This window comes from Leguminivora glycinivorella, chromosome 8, assembly GCF_023078275.1.
Source record: "Leguminivora glycinivorella isolate SPB_JAAS2020 chromosome 8, LegGlyc_1.1, whole genome shotgun sequence".
NCBI classification, from domain to species: Eukaryota; Metazoa; Arthropoda; class Insecta; order Lepidoptera; family Tortricidae; genus Leguminivora; species Leguminivora glycinivorella.
The window spans coordinates 12,956,340-12,977,251 of record NC_062978.1 but is presented as its reverse complement, the minus strand read 5'-3'; the positions used below and the strand labels follow the sequence as shown (position 1 = coordinate 12,977,251).

At 38.0% G+C, this 20,912-nt stretch overlaps 2 protein-coding genes across 2 annotated transcripts; both read right to left on the bottom strand.

Moving 5' to 3' along the window:
* Positions 1–6,125: 6,125 nt before the first annotated feature.
* Positions 6,126–9,859, bottom strand: LOC125228719 (uncharacterized protein K02A2.6-like). Its single transcript, XM_048133380.1, has 2 exons — positions 9,720–9,859; positions 6,126–8,442 (listed from the first exon to the last, which is right to left on the bottom strand). Exons 1-2 carry the CDS (start codon positions 9,857–9,859, stop codon positions 6,126–6,128), a joined length of 2,457 nt encoding a protein of 818 aa, XP_047989337.1.
* Positions 9,860–12,620: 2,761 nt separating this feature from the next.
* Positions 12,621–13,493, bottom strand: LOC125228718. Its single transcript, XM_048133379.1, has 2 exons — positions 13,461–13,493; positions 12,621–13,169 (listed from the first exon to the last, which is right to left on the bottom strand). Exons 1-2 carry the CDS (start codon positions 13,491–13,493, stop codon positions 12,621–12,623), a joined length of 582 nt encoding a protein of 193 aa, XP_047989336.1.
* Between the last annotated feature and the right edge of the window lie 7,419 nt (positions 13,494–20,912).

The following is a 20,912-nucleotide window of genomic DNA, read 5'->3' as shown; positions in this document are numbered from 1 at the left end:
ACGATGTTTTCCTTCACCGAAAAGCGACTGGCAAATATCAAATGACATTTCGCACATAAATTCCGAAAAACTCATTGGTGCGAGCCGGGGTTCGAACCATCACACGAAAACATTCATGTCCGTTTAAATCCGGGCTCAAAATGAAGTTTGCCATCGAAACTAGATGTCGAGCAAACATGAGAGACAAACAGGCCAGAATTGGACGGTCGAGATTGATAGTTCTGTCCCATACCACTAGATCACTCTTACAACCTCGTATTTCCTCATACAACAACGTTCTATAAGAGACCTTTTCTTTACAATATAAAGTTCAAGTATCAAGAAATTGTATTAATTTGTACAAGGTTTAGAATAAAACGGGTCAATACGGTGAAGTCTAGATTGGCAAATTAAAAGTTGGATTGAAAGGATTGACATCAACCGTTTTGGTTTTTTTGACACTTGACCTGTATTTTATTTGTGAGTAGAGATTTTGTACTAAAATTAGTAACATGTATGTTATGTCCTCAATATGGGAATAGGTTGACTTTTTCTGTGTAGAAAGGCATCCAGTGCTGTATCTAAACCATTAACACCTCTATTTTATATTGTATGTATCTTAGTCCTCGAACAGTTACTAGTTCATTATATCCTATAAAAAAATTGCGAATTTGGTGACATGGTCGAATAGCTTCATAACCCAGTTCTTACCAATACTACTCTTAGTCTCTCCGGGTTTCATAAGAATATAATATCACTCCTACATAAAAACCTTTTTTTTTATTTAAACAGTGCATGAGCACCGGCAGAAGCAGTTCGTTCTCGGATTGTACTCAAATTAATTTCTTGGAACTTATTTATTTTTAACCGACTTCAAAAAAGGAGGAGGTTCTCAATTCGACTGAATGTTTTTTTTTTTTTTGTATGTATGTTATTCGATATCTCCGAGAATCATGGACCGATTTTCAAAATTTTTTTTTCATTCGATCAGGTATAACCCCGAGATGGTCCCATTGGCACCAAGTCGTTTATAATTTGGATGTTTAGATTATTGCAATCCGATAAGAAATCTGAATGCATAGGTTTATTATTTTTTGCTTTTTAGTTTCTCCGTGTTTTGTAACGCGCTTATTTTTGAAGGCGGTTTTATTTTTTGTTAAAAAGTTATATTTAATCAAGATATACTTTGCTCTTTGCATAGAGGGGTTGTAAGAACAGCTTTTGTGTTGTGTATGTTGCAGGTATCCTTGGGCACAACAATATGCTTATAGTCAAACGTTTCGTCTATAGTCAATAATACCAATTGTATTAACAAATGCAATAATCAGGAAGAAATTAGACTTATTTGAAACACGATCAAGATTAGTCTATCCTCTAGTCCGATTAAAAACGTTTTCTTTAAAACTTTAATGGGATTTGAATCAGTGAGATTATGTATTTAATGGCGTCCCCAGCAGTCTCAGGAGCCGCGATTCGTTAAGCAAAATGGTGTCAAAATTACAAGTATTGTAATTAGTACAGTTAATACTATTATGTCTATATATTTTATTTTATTTTATTTTATAATTTTCAAGGGATAACAAACAACTATACAAATACATTATATAAATGGAATTACATAATAAGTATTGTTTTATGCACAGTCAACTACGTTATCCACAAATTAATACATTTTAACATACAGTTGATGAGGGTAGGACAGGTATACGATTTTGCTATTCTATGAATAGTTTAAATGTATCTCTGGCTTAACACAATAATTTACAAAATTAAGTTGGAATCTATTCTTAAACATTCTACGATTTTTGCTATTTAACATAGGTATCTTAAAAGGTATATAGAACGTGTAATCTTAAAAGCTTAAATAATGGATATCTATTTCTACAATAAACCGTTTCAAGGCGGCATATTCGCGCCAACATTTGACAAGCTGACTTTCACTTTGCTATATACCCCTCACGCTGGAGACACTTTTGATAAATTATTCACACACAATGTAGGAACTTTCGTCCGAATTCCGCTGGGCGGACGAATTTATAGGACACCTTCTGTTTCAATTTGTAGCCGAGTGAATTGTTTCAAACCCAAATAAAAAAAATCAACTTTTCATCACCTGCACACATTCTGGTTAGGTATAGTATGGTTCTCGTTTTCTATGAAACGCATTATAAGTAAAATTTTGATGAACTTTATTATTATTCAGTATACATTAGCAACTAAAATTCGGCATAAAGTTTTGCATTAAATGACTCAGGACTTATTTTATAATTATGGATTATGGATTTAATATATACAGATTTGCCTTCAGTTTTTTAAGAATCATGGAATATAGGGACCTGTGTTAAGTGTTTTTTTTTCTCGAAGGGTCGCGTTTCAACATAAAAATATACAAACACTCAATATTTGGACGTAGGTAGATGATGAATGATACTAAATATGTGTAAAGTTAAGTGATAAATAAAAAAAAACCGAGATAAATTAGCGACGAGGCCGACATACGGAGAGCGTCGCCCCAAATCACACATACATATATACGTACATATAATCACGCATGTATCACATAAAGGGTAGGCAGAGCACATGGACTACTAAGTTTCAGTTCAAAGGGCTTGAAAAAAATCCAAATTGTGACATTGCAGTGGCCAGCCTCTCGCCTACGCCACAATTTAACCCATATCCCACAGTCGACTTCTACGACACCCACGGGAAGAAAGGGGGTGGTGAAATTCTTAATCCGTCACCACACGCCACTAAACTTTTGTAAACCCTTAAAAACTATATTTTCTTATTAGATTATATCAAATCATTTTTGTAAGTTGCGCCTTCATTCATCACAACCAGAAACCAGAATGACCGCATTGACTTTTCGAACCCGATGAATTTCCTCGTCTCGAATGGAATATCAATACTACACCCCGCGGCTGTACCCACTTGATCGAAGCTCAGCTCGATTGGCATCGAGATGACGAAACGTTCAAAATGTTGTATACTTGTATCATGCAATGTATCGAGAATCATTCAGTTTCGCGCCAACTAGGTGAATAACCTTCAACTTCAGGTTTATCATCAGAACCATTTATTTTTATGTAATAGGTACTCAATTACATTTTACTTTCAATCCGGAGATTGCGGGTTCGAACCCTGGCTCGTACCAATGAGTTTTCGGAACTTATGTGCGAAATGTCATTTGATATTTGCCAGTCGCTTTTCGGTGAAGAAAAACATCGTGAGGAAACCGGACTAATTCCAATAAGGCCTAGTTACCCTTCGGGTTGGAAGGTCAGATGGCAGTCGCTTCCGTAAAAAACTAGTGCAAACGCCAAATCTTGGGATTAGTTGTCAAAAAGCGGACGCCAGGCTCCCATGAGCCGCAGCGAATGCCGGGATAACGCAAGGAGGATGATGACTCAATTACATTTTCGACTAAAACAATCTACTTGTTACTTTTATGAAACCAATAGTTAGAAAAGTCCTTATTAGTTATTGTAAGTCAATCAGCATTATTGATTGGTGGATAACACATAGCGCCAAAATATCTGCCCCAAGTATATCTAATATCTATTTAATTTTGCTAATGGTGGCTAAACTTCATAATTATTTACCAACAAACGCAAACTTTGTAGACGTTAATCATAGTTAACTGCCTCATAGTCGTAATTTCATATAACACCGTGTTAATAGTCTCACACACATTATACAAAATGAATTACCAACTAGTTGTTTTAACCAGCGTTGTACTATGAACCTACCCATTATTCATAGAAGTAACATAGTTAGCAATTCTAAGAACCCTGATTCTTATTTTATTTCTTTTACCGAAAAATTTCTAGCAGAAAATGATTACCTCATTCTCCTGGCATTGCGAATCGTTAGTCGAGCCAACAAATTGGATTAAATTTATTTAGTCCCCCTCAAATTGAAGTAATTGGTTAGTTGATGGTCGACGATTAATTTTAAATAACTGTAAGGGTCCATTTAACACTTTCAGCGATTCCTAATTAACTTGAACCGTTAATGTACCGGCTCCCTGAAATGATTATTTTACTTGTTAAAGTTTTTCTTTTAAAAATCCCCTTTTTAGTTCGTTAAATATCAACTCTCAGAAGTCTAAGATACTATCAGTATGATTAAAATGATTATGAAAATGGGTTCGGATTTAAAAACAATATATTAGTGAAAAATAAAACATCCCGCCTAAGCCTTCTAAAGAATAAGTACAATAAGTAGGTACAACTTCTAATAATTATCTTCGTGAAATACATAAACTTAAGTATCAGGTTGATATATTACGACCTACATCTTGTGGTTCCTGCGTTATTCTTTCATAATACTGCACTGAATAACATAGATGCAATGACAAGAGACTGGACGGTATTTTCCTGGCTTTGTAAAGTTTAAAAAGCACATAAATAATAATTTCGAATCATGTACTATTTACTGTCTGTTTCATCATTTTCGTTTAAAATACGGAGAAGCAATTAAATAATCGAAATTAGCCGCCATCGGAATTTGAGCAATTTAAACTTTCGCTAATAAATATACTATGAAAACATAAAAATCTGAAGATTGAGGGTCATACTCGTAACATAAAACAGGTAATAAATATGCTATTCACTTTAAAAAAGTAATATCAGATTAAAACCATATTTAAAAAATATGTTTGAGATGTCATCCACGTGCACATAACGAATTTAAGAAAAATCACGTAGTCCCATGGATGGATGGCTCCAAAATCAATTAAAAACAGATAAAAAAAGAAAAATTACAAACAAGTCTATAATAAACACTACAGTGAAACAATAAAAGATCTTATACACTACCTGGACATAATACTCTTATAATTATATGGCATTAGAGTAAATTATGTAAAATGTGGCAGATACTTACTTCGATTAGTCCCAATTTATTTACATTTCTTTTTTAAAAGTCCTCTTGAAAATGTTATGGTCTCCAGTGAGAAGGAAATACATACATGGTAGGTAAATATTTTGCGCCAAACACTCAACGTTTCTCGGTTATCGTGTTTTTTGCTTTTAGAGCTGAACATTTTTGCTTGTGCGTATTTTGGCTCTGCCAACATACATCGGCTTTGGCAAGCTGGGTGTACTATATCCGTGACCTCGACGCAGCCTAGATTAGATGCAACGGATTTCGATAAAAATGAAACTTTCCAGAAAGGGAAAAAAGTGTGTAAAAAAAACAATAAGTAGGTAGGCACGAACGATAAATGGGCTTATACATGACCACAATCTTGCCGAGGTGAAGATTTGGCCTACGATGGAGGGAGCTCGCCCAGAAGGTGCCTGTTCACCCTCGATTTAAAGGTTGCTGGTTTATATGACTTATATGAGCTACGAAGCCTACGAAATATAGACGACGAAACTGTCTGTACACTTGCAATGAACTTGTAAAAATTGGTGCATAGACAATTGGGTGACAGGCGCTATGTTGGCTATGTATATCAAATAACCTTTATTTAATCAAAGACGCAGATAAGTAATCAGTTTTAGATAATTATTAAAAGACAATGACACCATTGCGACAGTTCGGAAAGTCACTAAATTATCCAGTAGGGTATTTTATCTATTAGATGGACCCTCAACTAAATACCTATATTTGACCATAGAACGGCGGAATCAGTCGTCATATTTCAACACAGTGCACCTAACGCAAAATCAAAGCGTACCTAACCCGGCCAGTGATAAATGTCGCGTATGAATGGCCTGCACGGTATAATAATTTATCGGACTATCTCACGAGTCCACTCCACCCGCTGATCCGGGTGACGTATCGCCGGTGCGATACCGTATGACTCGTTTATTAGAGGCTTTTCGACTTGAGAGGTTTGGCCAAGAAGTAATTGAGGAAACGAATATTGTCTGATTAGGTTTTATCTTGACAACCATTTTGACAATATTGGAAAACTTTTTTATTGTTATGTTTAGTCTTAGTTTCTTATATAATTATGTAAATATGTTCATGTAAATAAAGAGTTTTATATTTTACTGTTGGGTTATTTTGACACAATTTTAGGGATGATTGGTCAATATTTGGCCTATGTTTAAAAATGTAAGAGGCAGGTTTCGAGCGGCTTGAAGAGCGCCAGTGGAAAATGATGCTGGTATCACGTCCCTCAGCCATGAAAATCAAAAATACCCAATTATCTTTTCTACTGCACAAGAAGGTTTTAATTGATCCAGTCTAGAACGAAGCTGTCGTTTCTGTAGTAACATAGCTGGTGTTTCGCCCGTGGTGCCTTGTTCACAGTTACGATAGTTAAGTAAGAATGTTTGTAACGTTTCTTCTATGTCTTGATTTTCTCTTACAGCTTTTTTTATAGCCCCCTTACACAGTTTTACCGCCCCTTCTGCGGCCCCATTCGATGCAGGTTGGTAAGGTGCCGTAAATATATGTGTTATTCCATTTAACTTCATAAACTCGTCCATCTCTTGACTCGTGAACGGCGGTCCGTTATCTGACACGATCTCTTTTGGCAGTCCGAACCTCGCGAAAGTCTCTCGTAGCACCTTAATTACCGCCTTTGCAGTTGTTCTTGCCATTAAGAAAGCCTCTATCCATTTGGTAGTCGCGTCAATCAAAATAAAAAAAGTTTTTCCTTCATAGGGTCCTAGAAAGTCTACATGAAGCCTGCTCCAGGGTTCCGAGTAGTACGGCCAGGGTTGAGACTTAACTCGAGGTGGCGCAGAAGCTTCTACAGCGCAAATTACGCAGCTTCGACTTATTTGTTCTATATCCCGATCTATATTTGGCCACCAAACAAAACTTCGAGCCACACTCTTCATCTTAACCATACCTTGGTGACTACTATGCAATTCCTTTAAAATGCTCGTTCTTAAATTTTCTGGGATGATCATACGATAGCCCCACATTATACAACCACCTTCAACGTACAGTTCCTGCCTTCTGGAGAAAAATGGTTTTAATTCTTCACTAGTACAATATGATGGCCACCCTCCTTTAATATACATTAGTACTTGTCTCAAAACAACATGTTTCTCCGTCGCTTTTTGGACGTCTTGGCTGGTGATGGGCAAAAAGTTCTGTACGAAATTCAGATACGTTGTTTCTTCGCTGATCTGATTACTTACGGGCTTGTGCGGAGGTAATCGGGACAAGGCATCGGCTCCGTTTTTAGTAGTATGTACGTACTCAATATCATATTGATAACCTCCTAAAATAATTGCCCACCTTTGCATGCGACTCGCCGCCATCGCTGGAATCCCAGCTTTGTCTCCGAAGATCGTCACCAACGGCTTATGGTCGGTCCTCAAAATGAATTTGCGGCCGTACAGATATTGGTGGAATTTCTTTACTCCATAGATGATGGCAAGGCCCTCCCGTTCTATTTGTGAATATGCCTTCTCCGCGCTGTTCAGTACTCTCGAAGCGTAGGCTATTGGGCGCTCCGTTCCGTCCGGCCACATATGTGATATCACAGCGGCCACACCCACGCTGCTCGCATCCGTCGTCAAAATAAGAGGGAGGTCTGGTGAGTAGTGGGCCAGCACCTCACTGGAAGCCAACATACGTTTTACCTTATTAAAAGCCTCCTGACAAGATTGAGACCACTCAAATTTTACATCTTTTTTTAGCAACTCATACAGGGGCGTCAGTATAGTACTAATATTTTTCACAAATTTGGCATAGTACATCGCCATTCCTAGAAAAGAGCGTAATTCGGACACGTTACTGGGCGTTGTTACATTCAATATATCCCTAACCTTCTTAGGGCAGGTGTGGAGTCCCTCTTTATCCACTACATAACCTAAATAGGTAATTGAATTAGCTAGGAAGGAGCATTTCTCTTTTTTAATCTTTAACCCGTATTTTTCTAGCCTTTCAAATACCTTATATAGGTTTTCTATATGTTCCTGGTCGTTTTCACCCGTAATGACCACATCGTCTAGAAACACCCCCACTTTCGGCAAATCGGCGAACATCTGTTCCAGAATCCTTTGGAAAATGCCTGGACTCGAGGATAAACCATAAATCAAACGATTATATTTAAACAAACCTTTGTGCGTATTAATTACCGTATATTTGGCAGTATCATCTAGCACCAATTGTGCATAAGCTTGAGATAGGTCAATTTTGCTAAATCTTTGACCTCCATGCAATTTAGTAAACAAATCCTCGACCCTAGGCAAAGGAAAACGGTCCACATCTAAATGTTTATTAAGACTTATCTTGTAATCTCCGCAGATGCGTATAGTTCCGTCAGACTTGACCACCGGTACGATAGGTGTCGCCCAGTCGGAGGTCTCCACGGGCGTGATGACGCCGTCGCGCTCCAGCCGCTCCAGCTCGCGCTCCACCGGCTCGCGCAGCGCGTACGCCAGCGGGCGCGCGCGCAGGAACACGGGCCGCGCGTCCTCCCGCACTCGCAGTGACACTAGCCCGCCGTTGTACCTCCCCAGGCCCTCCGAGAACACATTTTTAAACCTGGAACTGAAATTTATCAGATTAAAATTTTTCGATGCATTTACATAATTAATCAATTCTGACTCGAACGAACCCTTAATAATTCCCAATTCAACCAACCACTGTCTGCCTAATAAGTTAGTTTTACCATCCTCTATGACAAACAAATCGAGCGGCATTGAACGATCTTTATACTTAATGAGCGGTTTTAATCTACCTAACGGAAGTACTTTTTCCCCCGAATAATATCTTAATATTAGACGGCCCGGTTTTAGTTCACAGTCAGAAAAATATTTTTGATAAACTTCCGGACTAACGCAACTTATAGCACTACCCGTATCAATTTCCATCCTGATATCATGATTATTGACGTTAAGGGTCACATAATACGGTTTGTATTTACTAAAATTATCTTCTTTAACAAAGGAAAGATTTACCTCTAAGTCATAAGTTTCCTCTTCCGAATACTCATTTTCCACGTAGTTAACTTTCGTTAGCCTCGGGCACACTTTCTTCAAGTGCCCGTCCTGATTACAAACCCGGCAAACATAAAGTCGAAATTTGCATGTCTGAACCGCATGCGCACCTCCACACGCCGAGCACGTTCCTTGACCTTGACCTAATTGCGCGCGGTTGCCGTCAGCTGATCTCGACGTCACCTGTCCCCGGTAGGTATTGCTCGGCCGCTGTCCGTTCGGTCTCCCTCGGTTAACTTCGTTGTTCACCGCCTTCGTCGGCTCGTCGCGCCTCGGGTAACTTCGGGTGTTCCGTAATGGCGTCTTGAAACTAGTTTTTTCTCGTAGCCTATAGAAAAACATGGCGCCGTGGCGTCGTTTCCTGATGCACGACCTCGACTTTCCACCGCCGCCGCATTAACCTCTGCTGCTTCCAACGCTATCGCCAAATCCTTAGCCTTAGCAAACTTCAAATCCTTTTCCGTAAATAATCGTAGTCGAATTGTTTCATTATATAGACCACATACCAATTGATCTCGCAAGCTATCATCCAACCAGGTACCAAAATCACAGTACTTGGTAAGCCTTTGCAAGTCCGCAATGAAATCCGCTATCGATTCATGTTTTAATTGCTTGCGTTGCCTAAATTTATATCTTTCGGCTAAAACACTCGGCTGTGGCTGCAGATGATCTGACATAATTTTGATAAGCTCTTTATAGGTTTTTTCTGATGGCTTAGTTGGAGTACACAAAGTCACCAATAAATCGTAGCTATCTGCGCCCATCGCAGTAATTAATAATGGTACTTTACGTCCATCTTGCACGTCATTAACAATAAAGTACTGCTCCAGCCTGTCTATATAAGTCGCCCAATTGTCCTTGTGCCGGTCAAACGCGTCCATCTTGCCCACGGTCATTTTCGCCATCCTGTTCGCACAAGGTATCACTTCACCACGTTCGCGCACACGTTGGTTTGATCCCATCCTCGTCGCCAGTTGTTGTGTATGTAGCCCGGAGATAGTAACTAGGTTCTTAGGGTATTTCTAGGAGCAGTAATGAAACACCAAGCTAGCTTAACCGTGTGTATTTCGGAACTGACAGTCTGAGTTAATAACTACCCTCTAGTCGGCGCAAGTAAAGTTAGGGCTACCCCCTATTACATATATAACAGTTGTCAAGAACTTTTCAGATGTAAGTTTTATAAACATACACTCGTATATGTAAACGCAGTTTTCAGTTCATAATGATCTTCCTCAATAAAATGTTGTCTTCGCTTCAGTGCTTCACAGAGGCGACTAAGTCGAATTTCCGAATTCTGCAAGAAGAATCATGTCATTTTACACATAACTTAATAACACTAAGTGAATCGTAACATCAGATACTAGAATTTGCTATTCGCTACTGTACAGTCCGATCTTATTCCATTCAGCCGCTTGAACGTCGGCAAGGTTTTTCTGTGGTAACGACAACATGGCTTCAGAAAACCCACCCAGTTGAAGTCCCACTTTTCTACCAGTCTTTCTGGTCTCAAGTTTACGCTAGTTTCGCATGTATTCTAATGTAAATTAGTTTTGTTTTAAACGAACACAATAAAATAAATATGTACAAATAATTTGTGTCATCCACGCAGACGCATAGATCTTTCAGACTTATCGTGTATCCTATCGGAAACTTACGTGGCACAGGTAGCGCTGATTCTCACAAATACAAACCTTTCTTATTTGGTAAGTATATCCAAAGCTGGCGACGGCCGTTGTAACCAATTTGACATCCTAAATTGTAACATTGAAAAGTCCACAAAATTAGGTTAGCACCAGTCCTGCACGTAGCGAATACACGTATGAATATGCGTATTTATGTATATTTAGTTTCTGTATACCCATAGATATACTTTAGTACTATCAACGCGTTTTCCGCGAGAACGATCACCATTAATCTAATTTCCGGTGTCCAGGGAAGATTTATCGTTGTGCAAACTTTGCACTTAGCGCCATTTGGTGCTAAAGTTATTATTAACAATTACTTTGATCATCGCGCGAATGTAATAATGTTGGTGGCTTAGTTTCTGTTGTTTATGATGCATGAGGGAAAATTTAATTAAAAGGAAAGTTAATATCGTACAGTCTGACTATAACTTGTTAGAAAATTAAGGGGGAAAAGCTTCACTCTGCGCTTGTTTTCAACAGAAAACACCATGATGAAAATATACTTCGAATGACATAGGTACGTACATCTATTTCCTTCTGCCGTTGCAGTTTTGAGCTGACAGGCTCTTCGCTTAACGTATTAGTCGCTTAACAATCCAGCGAGGATATGCCAGCGTTTACGGTATGTACTACTTAGGCCCTAGTATTAGGTCTTTTCGTTTTGACAAATATTCGGGAGGTATTTGTCTAAGTCCACTATTTAAGGCATCTCTTCTAGTAGTATCTACGTATGACTTCTTTGTATATTAATGCTGCTAACTACAAGTCGTTGTTGTATTGTTCTGCATCAGCTACAAGTACAACTTACGAAGGGCATAATAGTCCAATAACATTCAATTAATAGATTTTTCGCAAGTAATTCATTTTTGGTATACCAAAACTTCCATAAAGTACACTCCATATTATGTGGGTACCTAACTTAAATTACAGGAACTTCATGTGTCACGGGCTTTTGTCAAAGGAATAAGTTACTCTCAGCTATAATTGGGACACCGGGTTTGATTCAAATGATACTTCGTTACACGATATGTATAATGCGAATATGTAAGTAGTTAATGTTTGTTTTACAAGAATCGTACACTGTGTAGGTAAATGTATGTTACGAGCGAAACTTTTAACGATGGTTAGCATATTTACATGTCTTAATAATTACCTTAGTACTACTTATATTACTACTTATATTTATTATTTCTACTATTACTCTTATATTTGATTCTTACTACTTATATTTACTAAGTACTTATATTTGATTCTTGGAACTCCCAGATCAAACTTTAAAAACAAGCCGTCATAGTACTCATAGTAAATTCAATGAAAACCATATAGCAAACATGAACAATATGAATATGTATTTTGTTTTAAGATTTTTCAGAAATTCTACAGTTTCTCAGTACCTAATTGTATGTGAGGCGAAAAAATACCTAGGAACTAATCTCTTAACTAATTTCTTTTTCATAACGTATTCAAACGTTCCCCAAATAAAAACAGAAATACTACGTACTACCTTTAAAAACGTATCCAAAATAAACCAGTTAGGGCCAGTTGCACCAACGAAAATGGAGGGTTAACCTTTTTTTTTTGTCGGAGTGGGGAATGCGTTACGCACCGTCCCCCCAGCCGCGGGAAGGCCTTGAAGGGGGGGTGTGTGGGACTCCCTCCATCGGCCCCCTCTCTAGTCGAGAGGGAGGGAAAGAGGTTTACCCACTAAACTCCACTCCGGCGTTTCGCCCTCTGTGCCGTGTGCGAGGGCGTCATGGGATCATCGGGACTCCTCTGTCCACCATGGCGCCCTCCGGCAGCCCCGACGTTACAGGGCATCCACACAGATTAGGGAGAGAGGGATCAGAAACGCTTGATCCCTCCCTCGACGGGGTTAGTGGGGCCGGTGCAATGCGGGTCCCGTACCCGCTGGCCCCACTAAGGGTTGTGGCGCAAGAATGCTCGTCGCCTTCGACCCTGCCGTCTTCGTCGGAGAGGCAGCGCGTCAGCCGCAGCTTCGCGCTCTCTCTCCGCCGCCTCCTTCTGAGACATGACGTCTTCACAGAAGGAGGCCACCGCGTCTTCTCTCGCTGCTCAGCATCGCCGCTATGACGCTGTGCAGCGAGAGGTCCACCAATCCTGTGGCTGCGACCAGTGCAGCCCTTTCCACGGCCCAGCGACTACACTCCTCAAGGGTGTGCTGGGCCGTATCGTCCTCCACCCCGCAGTCAAAGCACTGGGTGCTCGGCTCTCTCCCTATCCGATGCAGGTAGTGTCCAAAGCATCCATGCCCGGTCACCACCTGAGACAACCGGTACGTGAGGACCCCCCTCCTTCTTTCTAGCCAGTCCTCCATGACAGGAAGGATGGCCCCTATGGTTCGCGTTCCATAATAGAGGCTATCCTCCAGGGCGTCCCTCCATTGTCGGCGCAGGTGCTCCTCAGCTGCCCGTGCCGCTCTTTCTTCTTCCTCGGGGTCCGGCGGCTCTCCCCGGCTCCTCGCTGCCACCTTCCGCTGGTACCTTCCGGCTAGGACCACCGCGTCAAGCTCCATGGGGGCGTGCCAGCGAGGAGGCAGGCTGCGGCATGGGCAGTGGTGCGGTAGGCCCTGACTGCCATGGAGGGTTAACCTACCATTTTAAATGGAATTTGACAGATGACAGCCACTAACCCTGAGTTAAGTGGTTGGTGCAAGTGGACCTTAAGTACTTATAAAACTCAAAACAGACTATGCCTTCTATAATTATAAACACACTAAACGCGTACCAGTAATTCAACAACCTGACTGAGACTCTGAAGAGGCTTATGAATGAAAATATTTCATTCCGAGTGTGATACATCCTGGCCCGTAATTTGAGCAAGGAAGTCACTACTACGTGAGTGAAGTCTACACACTCACCTTTTCGCTGATGTAAATATCTGGAAGCGTCATCGCAGACCTCGGACTTTTGTCGCAATGATGTCATTAACAGGGTAGTTTTTTTTTTTTTAGTTTATTCAGAAACCAAACAGTCACATAGTCATAGTCACATAAACACATTATATATTGGCAATACAAAAATGTACTGCAAAAAAAGAAAACAGTAACAAAAGACCTGGAGGTTCAGTTTAGTAGTTTTGGGAGCAGGTAAATTTATAATTTAAATTTAAATGAAGCGGTGTTATTTAATGCGGCTATTTATGTAAGTTAAAATGTAGGTTTTAACCATGCATTCAAGATAAGAAGTTTATATATCGTCACTACTTTAAAAAAAACTTGTACCTTCGTCTGTCAATGAAAATAAAATTGTAGTAAGTATGTATGGAATGCATATAGACTTACTGCGTTTTAACTTTGAGGAACAGCGTGAGATACGAGATTTATTATTAAAAGTAGTTTTAAGTTTTAGAGTGAAATACAGTCGTTTCTGTTACAAAAAATATATAATTCTCTCTATCGCTCTTCCATATTGGGTCGATAGAGAGAGCTAGCTACGAAACTCTAACACTTCGTAAACGAAATATTGTCTTCGGTTAACGCGATAGTTACTCATGAAATAAAACCACGCTGCCACCATAAAACCAGTTCAGCGTTAACCAAGAACGCTGCAAAGTGTTTGAAACGTCGAGACGTATTGTAAATTCATTATTCGCGATATAATCCGTTTCCATAGATTTATTTAACTTCGTAAACGATTGAGATGTACATACGCAGCTGTAGCCATGTTCAGAAATATAACTCTAAACGTATGTAAGGTGTCGCATCCAGCAAGTCTATGTAAGGCCGTCTCATTTGTTTTGCACGACGCACGTAATAACACGATCAAACCTACGAGAATTTTGACATGCAGACGTGACGAGAAAGCTTAAAATGAAAAATAAATTTATTTGCTCGATAAATTCATAAGTATACGGTGTTTGGTGCTATTATTACCTAGACTATTTAGTATTAAATAGTAGGTGCTGTTACTAAATAATAGGTGTCTAAAAAGTATGAATAAGTAATTTATTATGTTATATTCTATCGGAAATATGGTTTCGGGTGTCCATGGGCGGCAGTGATTGCTTACCATCAGGAGACCTGTCTGCTCGTATGCCTCCTATCCCATAAAAAAGAGAGGATATAATTATATATATATTTTCTATTGTTAGATGGATAAAAATGTCGAATTATTTAAAGCCTTAACAACAATGTACACCACTATCCTGATACTGACATATATTACAATACAATACAATAATCTTTATTGCACACCTCACATAGTTTACAAGTAATGCACAAGAAACAAAAACAAATTAAACAGAGGTAATAACAGGCGGTCTTATCGCTTAAGAGCGATCTCTTCCAGACAACATTTGAGTACTGGAGTTAATATGATCAGAATGTATGGTAGGTGGCTACCATATATTTTGAATATATGGTGGGTGGTATGGTGGTGATATTATTCGATAGTTTGTGCGTAAGTTACGTAACCGGTACCTATATTTTTTCATACTCCTATTTGTACTAAGTAGCATACTGTTACATTAATATCCAATAAACTGAAGCACTCTCAGTAGCTATTTAAATTACTATTAACCATTTAGTTATCGACATAAATGTTCGTTAAAACCGTGTTATAAGCTTTTATTGCCGAACGATTTATAGGCCGTTTCATCGGATTATTACGCAATATACACCAAACGCGTTCGATTTTGTTAAGCCAGTAATTTCCGATTAAGTTGCTTTTGGAGTACGTTATAGCCAGTTTACGAGTTCAGAGAAATAAAACTAATATATAATAGGGTGAATGACATTTAAAATATTGATTGATATACTCAAAAACATGCGGGTTGCACTTATAAATGAAATGATTCTTGATGAAGGATTAGGCTCTTACCGAGATTCGAATCCGTCCCATATCGATATCGGTCTAGTAAAAAGGTCATTTGTCTGTTTAGTTTTCATTTCGGTACCTATTTTACAAATTATATGTAAGTACTTTCATGTAGAAGGTACAGCGGAACAAATCTCGACTGGGGGACAATTGTAATTGATCCATTTTTTCCATTATTACTCTACGATGTTGAGTTCTACATGTATCCACTGAACACGCCTACCATATATAACCAGTGGACACTCTATTTAATAATGCGAACATGAAAAAATGGACTAGTTACATTTGCCCCCCAGTCGAGATTTGCCCCGCTGTACCTTACTGGGCATTTCGTTTACGCATAAGACAGTATAATTAAATTAGTAAATAAGAAAAAATCCAATACAATTTTTATTTCAGGTTTAATTATAATAATACCTATAATATGGTCTACGATTACTTAAAATTAGTGGCCTTGAAATATTATTATGACTGTGGTCTACAATTAGTTAAAATTAGTGGCTTTAAAATATATAGATTTACAAGTGTGATAAATTACGGTCTTTTCTATTACTGTCATTATTTATTAAGTAGGTAATACCTAGGTAATCAATTCGAAATTACATATTCAATAAAATGACACCAGACAGTGTTCGGTGATATTTGGAACTTGTTGAAGAAGGATTGGATATCTCAGACAATTTTATTGGATTTTTATGTGGCTCTGAGACTACTTGTATAATTTAAGCAGTTAGGCTTGAATATTGCAAAATGTCATACTAGTTACTATCAGACTTAAGTTTTAGTGCAACTTAATAATTTAGAAGCGGGATTAAAACGAGATTCTGCTATTGCATTGACAGGTTCCTAGGCTATCCCATGTCCCATAGTCCTACTTCTACTACTACTTTCATACTATAATCAATATTGTCCATAATGTCCATTCAGCGAAAGGTCTCGTAGCGAAGTCTAGGTTAACAATTTGGGAGACTCTTGCTAAGTGGCTGGATCAAGGCCTTCAATGGTCATAGAAGGCGCTAGGACACGGCGCGGATAGTCCGACGACGGTTCCTCTCTCTGCAGCTCCAGCCACCCCCTCTGCAGCTCCAGCTTGGGCTGCTTGAGCCTTACTCCGCTTAGGTTAGATTTTGATTTAAAATTTGTTTAACGTTCTTCGTATTTTTTAGGTGTTTTTATACATTCAAACATCTAGCAGAAGAAAAAAATACATAGGCGATAAATAAATCTATTATTAATTGCTTAGCGCAAACATCGAAGAGAGAATCTCTACAAAAGTAACAGCTCTATCGTTTCGCGGAGTTCTCTTACTTCGTAGCTAACAAGTCAAATAAGGAGTGCGATTTATTCCCAACACCGGCGGTCAGAGGTGCTCAATAATTTAGCCCAGTAATTCGTTCAAGAGCGTATCCAGAACATCTATTATTCAGTACTAATGCCGAAAATTTCTAGGGTTGGGATGCGGAGTGAATACTAGGTAAATAAAAAATAGTTATTTGTTATACAAGGGGGCAAAGTTGTATTTTAACGCCGAGTGTGGAATTGAAAAACGAGCAAGTGAAAGGACTCTATAGTTGAACCACGAGCGAAGCGAGTGGTTCGAGAATAGAATCCTGAACTTGCGAGTTTTTTAACACACGAGAAGTAAAATACATTTGCACCCGAGTGTAACACAAAACTTTTCCCCTCACTGTAGCGAGGAAACTACAACGCAAAAAATGCGTTTATCACTGCTTCCAGTAGTTCCACAGGTGGTAAATCATCTTTATTGCTAGATTCACCTACTTTTATCAGTTTTAAAGCAGTTAATTTGACTTTATTCAAGGTCAAATTACTTTACCCACTAGTGGATAAAATGCGTTTTTACCCGCTGGTATTAAAGGACAAAACACGTGTTTCCGAGATAGTGAGGGGAAAAATATATAAAATGTTTATAGATGTAATCAATTACGTCGGTGTAAAGATTTATGTTACAAAGGTTTATTTTTCATATCAAGAAAATAACCAAATAATATTATGAAATCGGCATAAAATACTACAATCGGTTTGGAGATATCATAAATTAATATTGATGGTTAAGCCGTTTTACTGCACCTGTTGATCTAAAACAGCTAAGAAGCTAGGATGACATTCATACGTCGATAAAGGTCAAACTAAAAGTAATAAGAGACGCGTCAGACTCTTTTATACTCGACTTCAAAAAAGGAGGAGGTTCTCAATTCAACTGAATGTTTTTTTTTTTTTTTTTTTTTGTATGTATGTTACTCGATATCAGAATCGTGGACCGATTTCTGAATTTAATTTTTTCGAACCGGTATAACCCCGAGATGGTCCCATTGGCACCAAGTCAAGGCCTGATGATGGGATCCTGGAGAAATCGAGGGAACTCTTCAAATGTTATAGGCACATGTAATGTTTTTAGTCTATTTTTCAAAGGTACCCAGTATTTGGCTGATGGTAATAATTTTATGTGGCTGAGCTGATGATGGAAGGTCAACTCCTCAATGGTTAGGAGTTAAAGGATAATTCTTTCACTAACATGTATTCGGACTGATACATAATATCACTAGGAACCACTAAAAATCAACAAATAAATAAACTTTTTAACAAAAAATAAAACCGCCTTCAAAAATAAGCGCGTTACAAAACACGGAGAAACTAAAAATCCAAAAATAATAAACCTTTCAATTCAGATTTCTTATCGTATTGCAATAAGCTAAACATCCAAATTATAAACAAATCAATTATTTTTGTAGTCGGTACCAGACCTGTTCATGGTTGCTATTCCTGTTTGCAAACAGGCAATAGCAAGGCGACGAACAGGTCTGGCACCGACTACAAAAATAATTGATTTGTTTATAATTTGGATGTTTAGATTATTGCAATACGATAAGAAATCTGAATTGAAAGGTTTATTATTTTTTGGCTTTTTATATTCTCCGTGTTTTGTAGGCGCTTATTTTGAAGGCCGTTTTATTTTTCCTCGTAACTCAACTAAAAGAGAACATCGTCGTTTCTGAATTTAATAATTTAGGTATTTGTTCTTGTGTTGAAGGCCAAAACTCAGTCTGGGTTATCGCGCCAGCCAAGTAAGTATTTATAATCTATAAGAATAGGGTTACCCTCATCTGGCAGAATAATTTTGGTCAGAAACACACTTCGCATAACATGTTTCGCAGAAACACATTATTTGAACGAATGTTAATAATAAATAAACTTTTTAACAAAAAATAAAACCGCCTTCAAAAATAAGCGCCCTACAAAACACGGAGAAACTAAAAATCAAAAAATAATAAACCTTTGAATTCAGATTTCTTATCGGATTGCAATAATTTCTCCAAGATCCAAATTATAAACAAATCAATTACTTTTGTAGTCGGTACCAGACCTGTTCATCGCCTTGCTATTCCTGTTTGCACCACCCAACCATACGCAGGCACATACATACAAAAAAACATACATACAAAAAAACAACATTCAGTCGAATTGAGAACCTCCTCCTTTTTTGAAGTCGGTTAAAAAAAAATAGTTGGCATTATTATTACCACACATACGACACACTTGGCAGGATATTGTTCTGCAGACAATTACTTTGGTCTAATTTGATTTAGCATAATTTTATGTACCATAAAAATCATAGAGCACGAGCAAGATTCTGACACGCTATCAAAAAGGAAATTACTGTCCCAGCGCCACCGTTAGGTACGACGACGAGCGAAGCGAGGAGGATTGTTAGGTATCTTGCATCCCTAATAGCTATGTCGGACTCGCTATCAAAAACCAAATTGAAAGGAGAAGGACAACTATGCCGCCTTAATATGCACAAAAATTATCTGCGAAAGTATTATTCGACTAGAAGACTATTATGCTCATTAACATTATGTCAATATACCATTCGGTATTATAAAAAAGTTTCTGCAAGACATCAGTGAACTATAAGAATAATTTACTTTCATCGGACTGAATAAAGAAAGGAAATAAAAATAGATAATAAAAATATAATTACTTAATTGATTTACGCTTCTGAGGAATAACTTCAACGCCCCTCTGTTCAAATTCTTACACCATTCACTAAATACACCTGTTACTCAACAAATTAAGTCCCGATCGCCCCATCCCTACGATTCCGTCTGATGCACGCGAAAGTGTTTTCTAATTTAGTAGCAACACGGTCGCTGTTTGATCGATTGCTTTTGTATACAGGGGATTGAATTGTTTATTCCATTTCGTTACGTTTCGGAGTGTTTGATGCATTATGAATTTGGATCACTAATGGGAACAACTAACATTAGATCAAGCAATATAAATGTTAAAACATTTAAATTGGGCGTTCGATCGGAAGATTAATCATGAAAACAAAAAAATAATGTTAAATGAGAGCCCAGTTCAGTGAGTTTTGGGAATGCGAGATTATGTCACCGCGAGATAGACTACCCGTCGTTATGTTATTAATAAAATTATTTACATAGAAGACGTGTGATCTATGGCGCGGCAAGGTCATCTGCTAGCCTTACTACTTAAGCCTTACTACTGCCAAAAAATTTATGCCAAAAGTCATTCTGCGAAAAGAGGATTCTGCCAAGCGTTGTTATGCGAAGGTAAAATATGACAAAAAAAATTATGCAAGATAATTAATAATCAAACGAACTTACCTGTGAAGTTTGATTACAATTATACGAGTATCCAAATCCGAGACAACAAATATTATTTACTATGCAGCACACGGAATCGTACCGTCCAAAGTCACACATTTCAGAGATATAAAATTTAAAAAACAAGTTCTCGCCATGCATACCTACTACCTTCAACATAGCCCAGCGCCCTGCGGCGTAAACCCATCATTATTTTAGAGTAGATCTTTTTGTGTCGTGAAACCATTTTATTGTTATTTTCGGGGATGGGGGCGGGACTTTGTTGTCTCGGATTTGGATACTCGTATAATTGTAATCAAACTTCACAGGTAAGTTCGTTTGATTATTAATTATACTTCCTATCCAAATCCGAGACAACAAATATTATTTACTATGCAGATGTTCAGAGCCTTGCATGTCAATACAAATACTGAATGCGAAAATAAAATAAAGTATGGACATCAAAATATGATATAGTGTTAAATTTCGTATGAGTACCTACTTAATGGTATTAAGTATCTGATGATGTGACGTCATGATGACGTCATCAAGCAAATTAAAAGTTATTCCTATTATTTAAAGTTAAGTTATTCCTATTATTTTATATATAACCTATTGAAAATGTTATAATTATATTAAGCTTTAACTTATGAATGTTTTTGATATTCCCTGGTTATGGTAACACTGATTAGTTTGCAACTTCTAAGGTCTTAGAACGGCGCTTTTTGGCTTTTAATGAAATGTTTTTAAATTAGTATTAATTACGTTTTAAAGTCAAGGTCATTATAGTTTCATCAGTTTTCATTTAAGGTTTTTCTGATGTACAAGAAATCTCATGTAAAATTATGCGTAGCAACAAATTCCCTT

Bases quoted from the DNA above. Each gene is read 5' to 3' on its own strand.
- LOC125228719 (XM_048133380.1), bottom strand. From the start codon at position 9,859: ATGGGATCAAACCAACGTGTGCGCGAACGTGGTGAAGTGATACCTTGT. The intron at 8,443-9,719 runs GTACTTTATTGT...TTTCAGTTCCAG, and splicing joins TATATAGACAGGCTGGAGCA to GTTTAAAAATGTGTTCTCGG.
- LOC125228718 (XM_048133379.1), bottom strand. From the start codon at position 13,493: ATGACGCTTCCAGATATTTACATCAGCGAAAAG. The intron at 13,170-13,460 runs GTGAGTGTGTAG...CATGGCAGTCAG, and splicing joins ATATTTACATCAGCGAAAAG to GGCCTACCGCACCACTGCCC.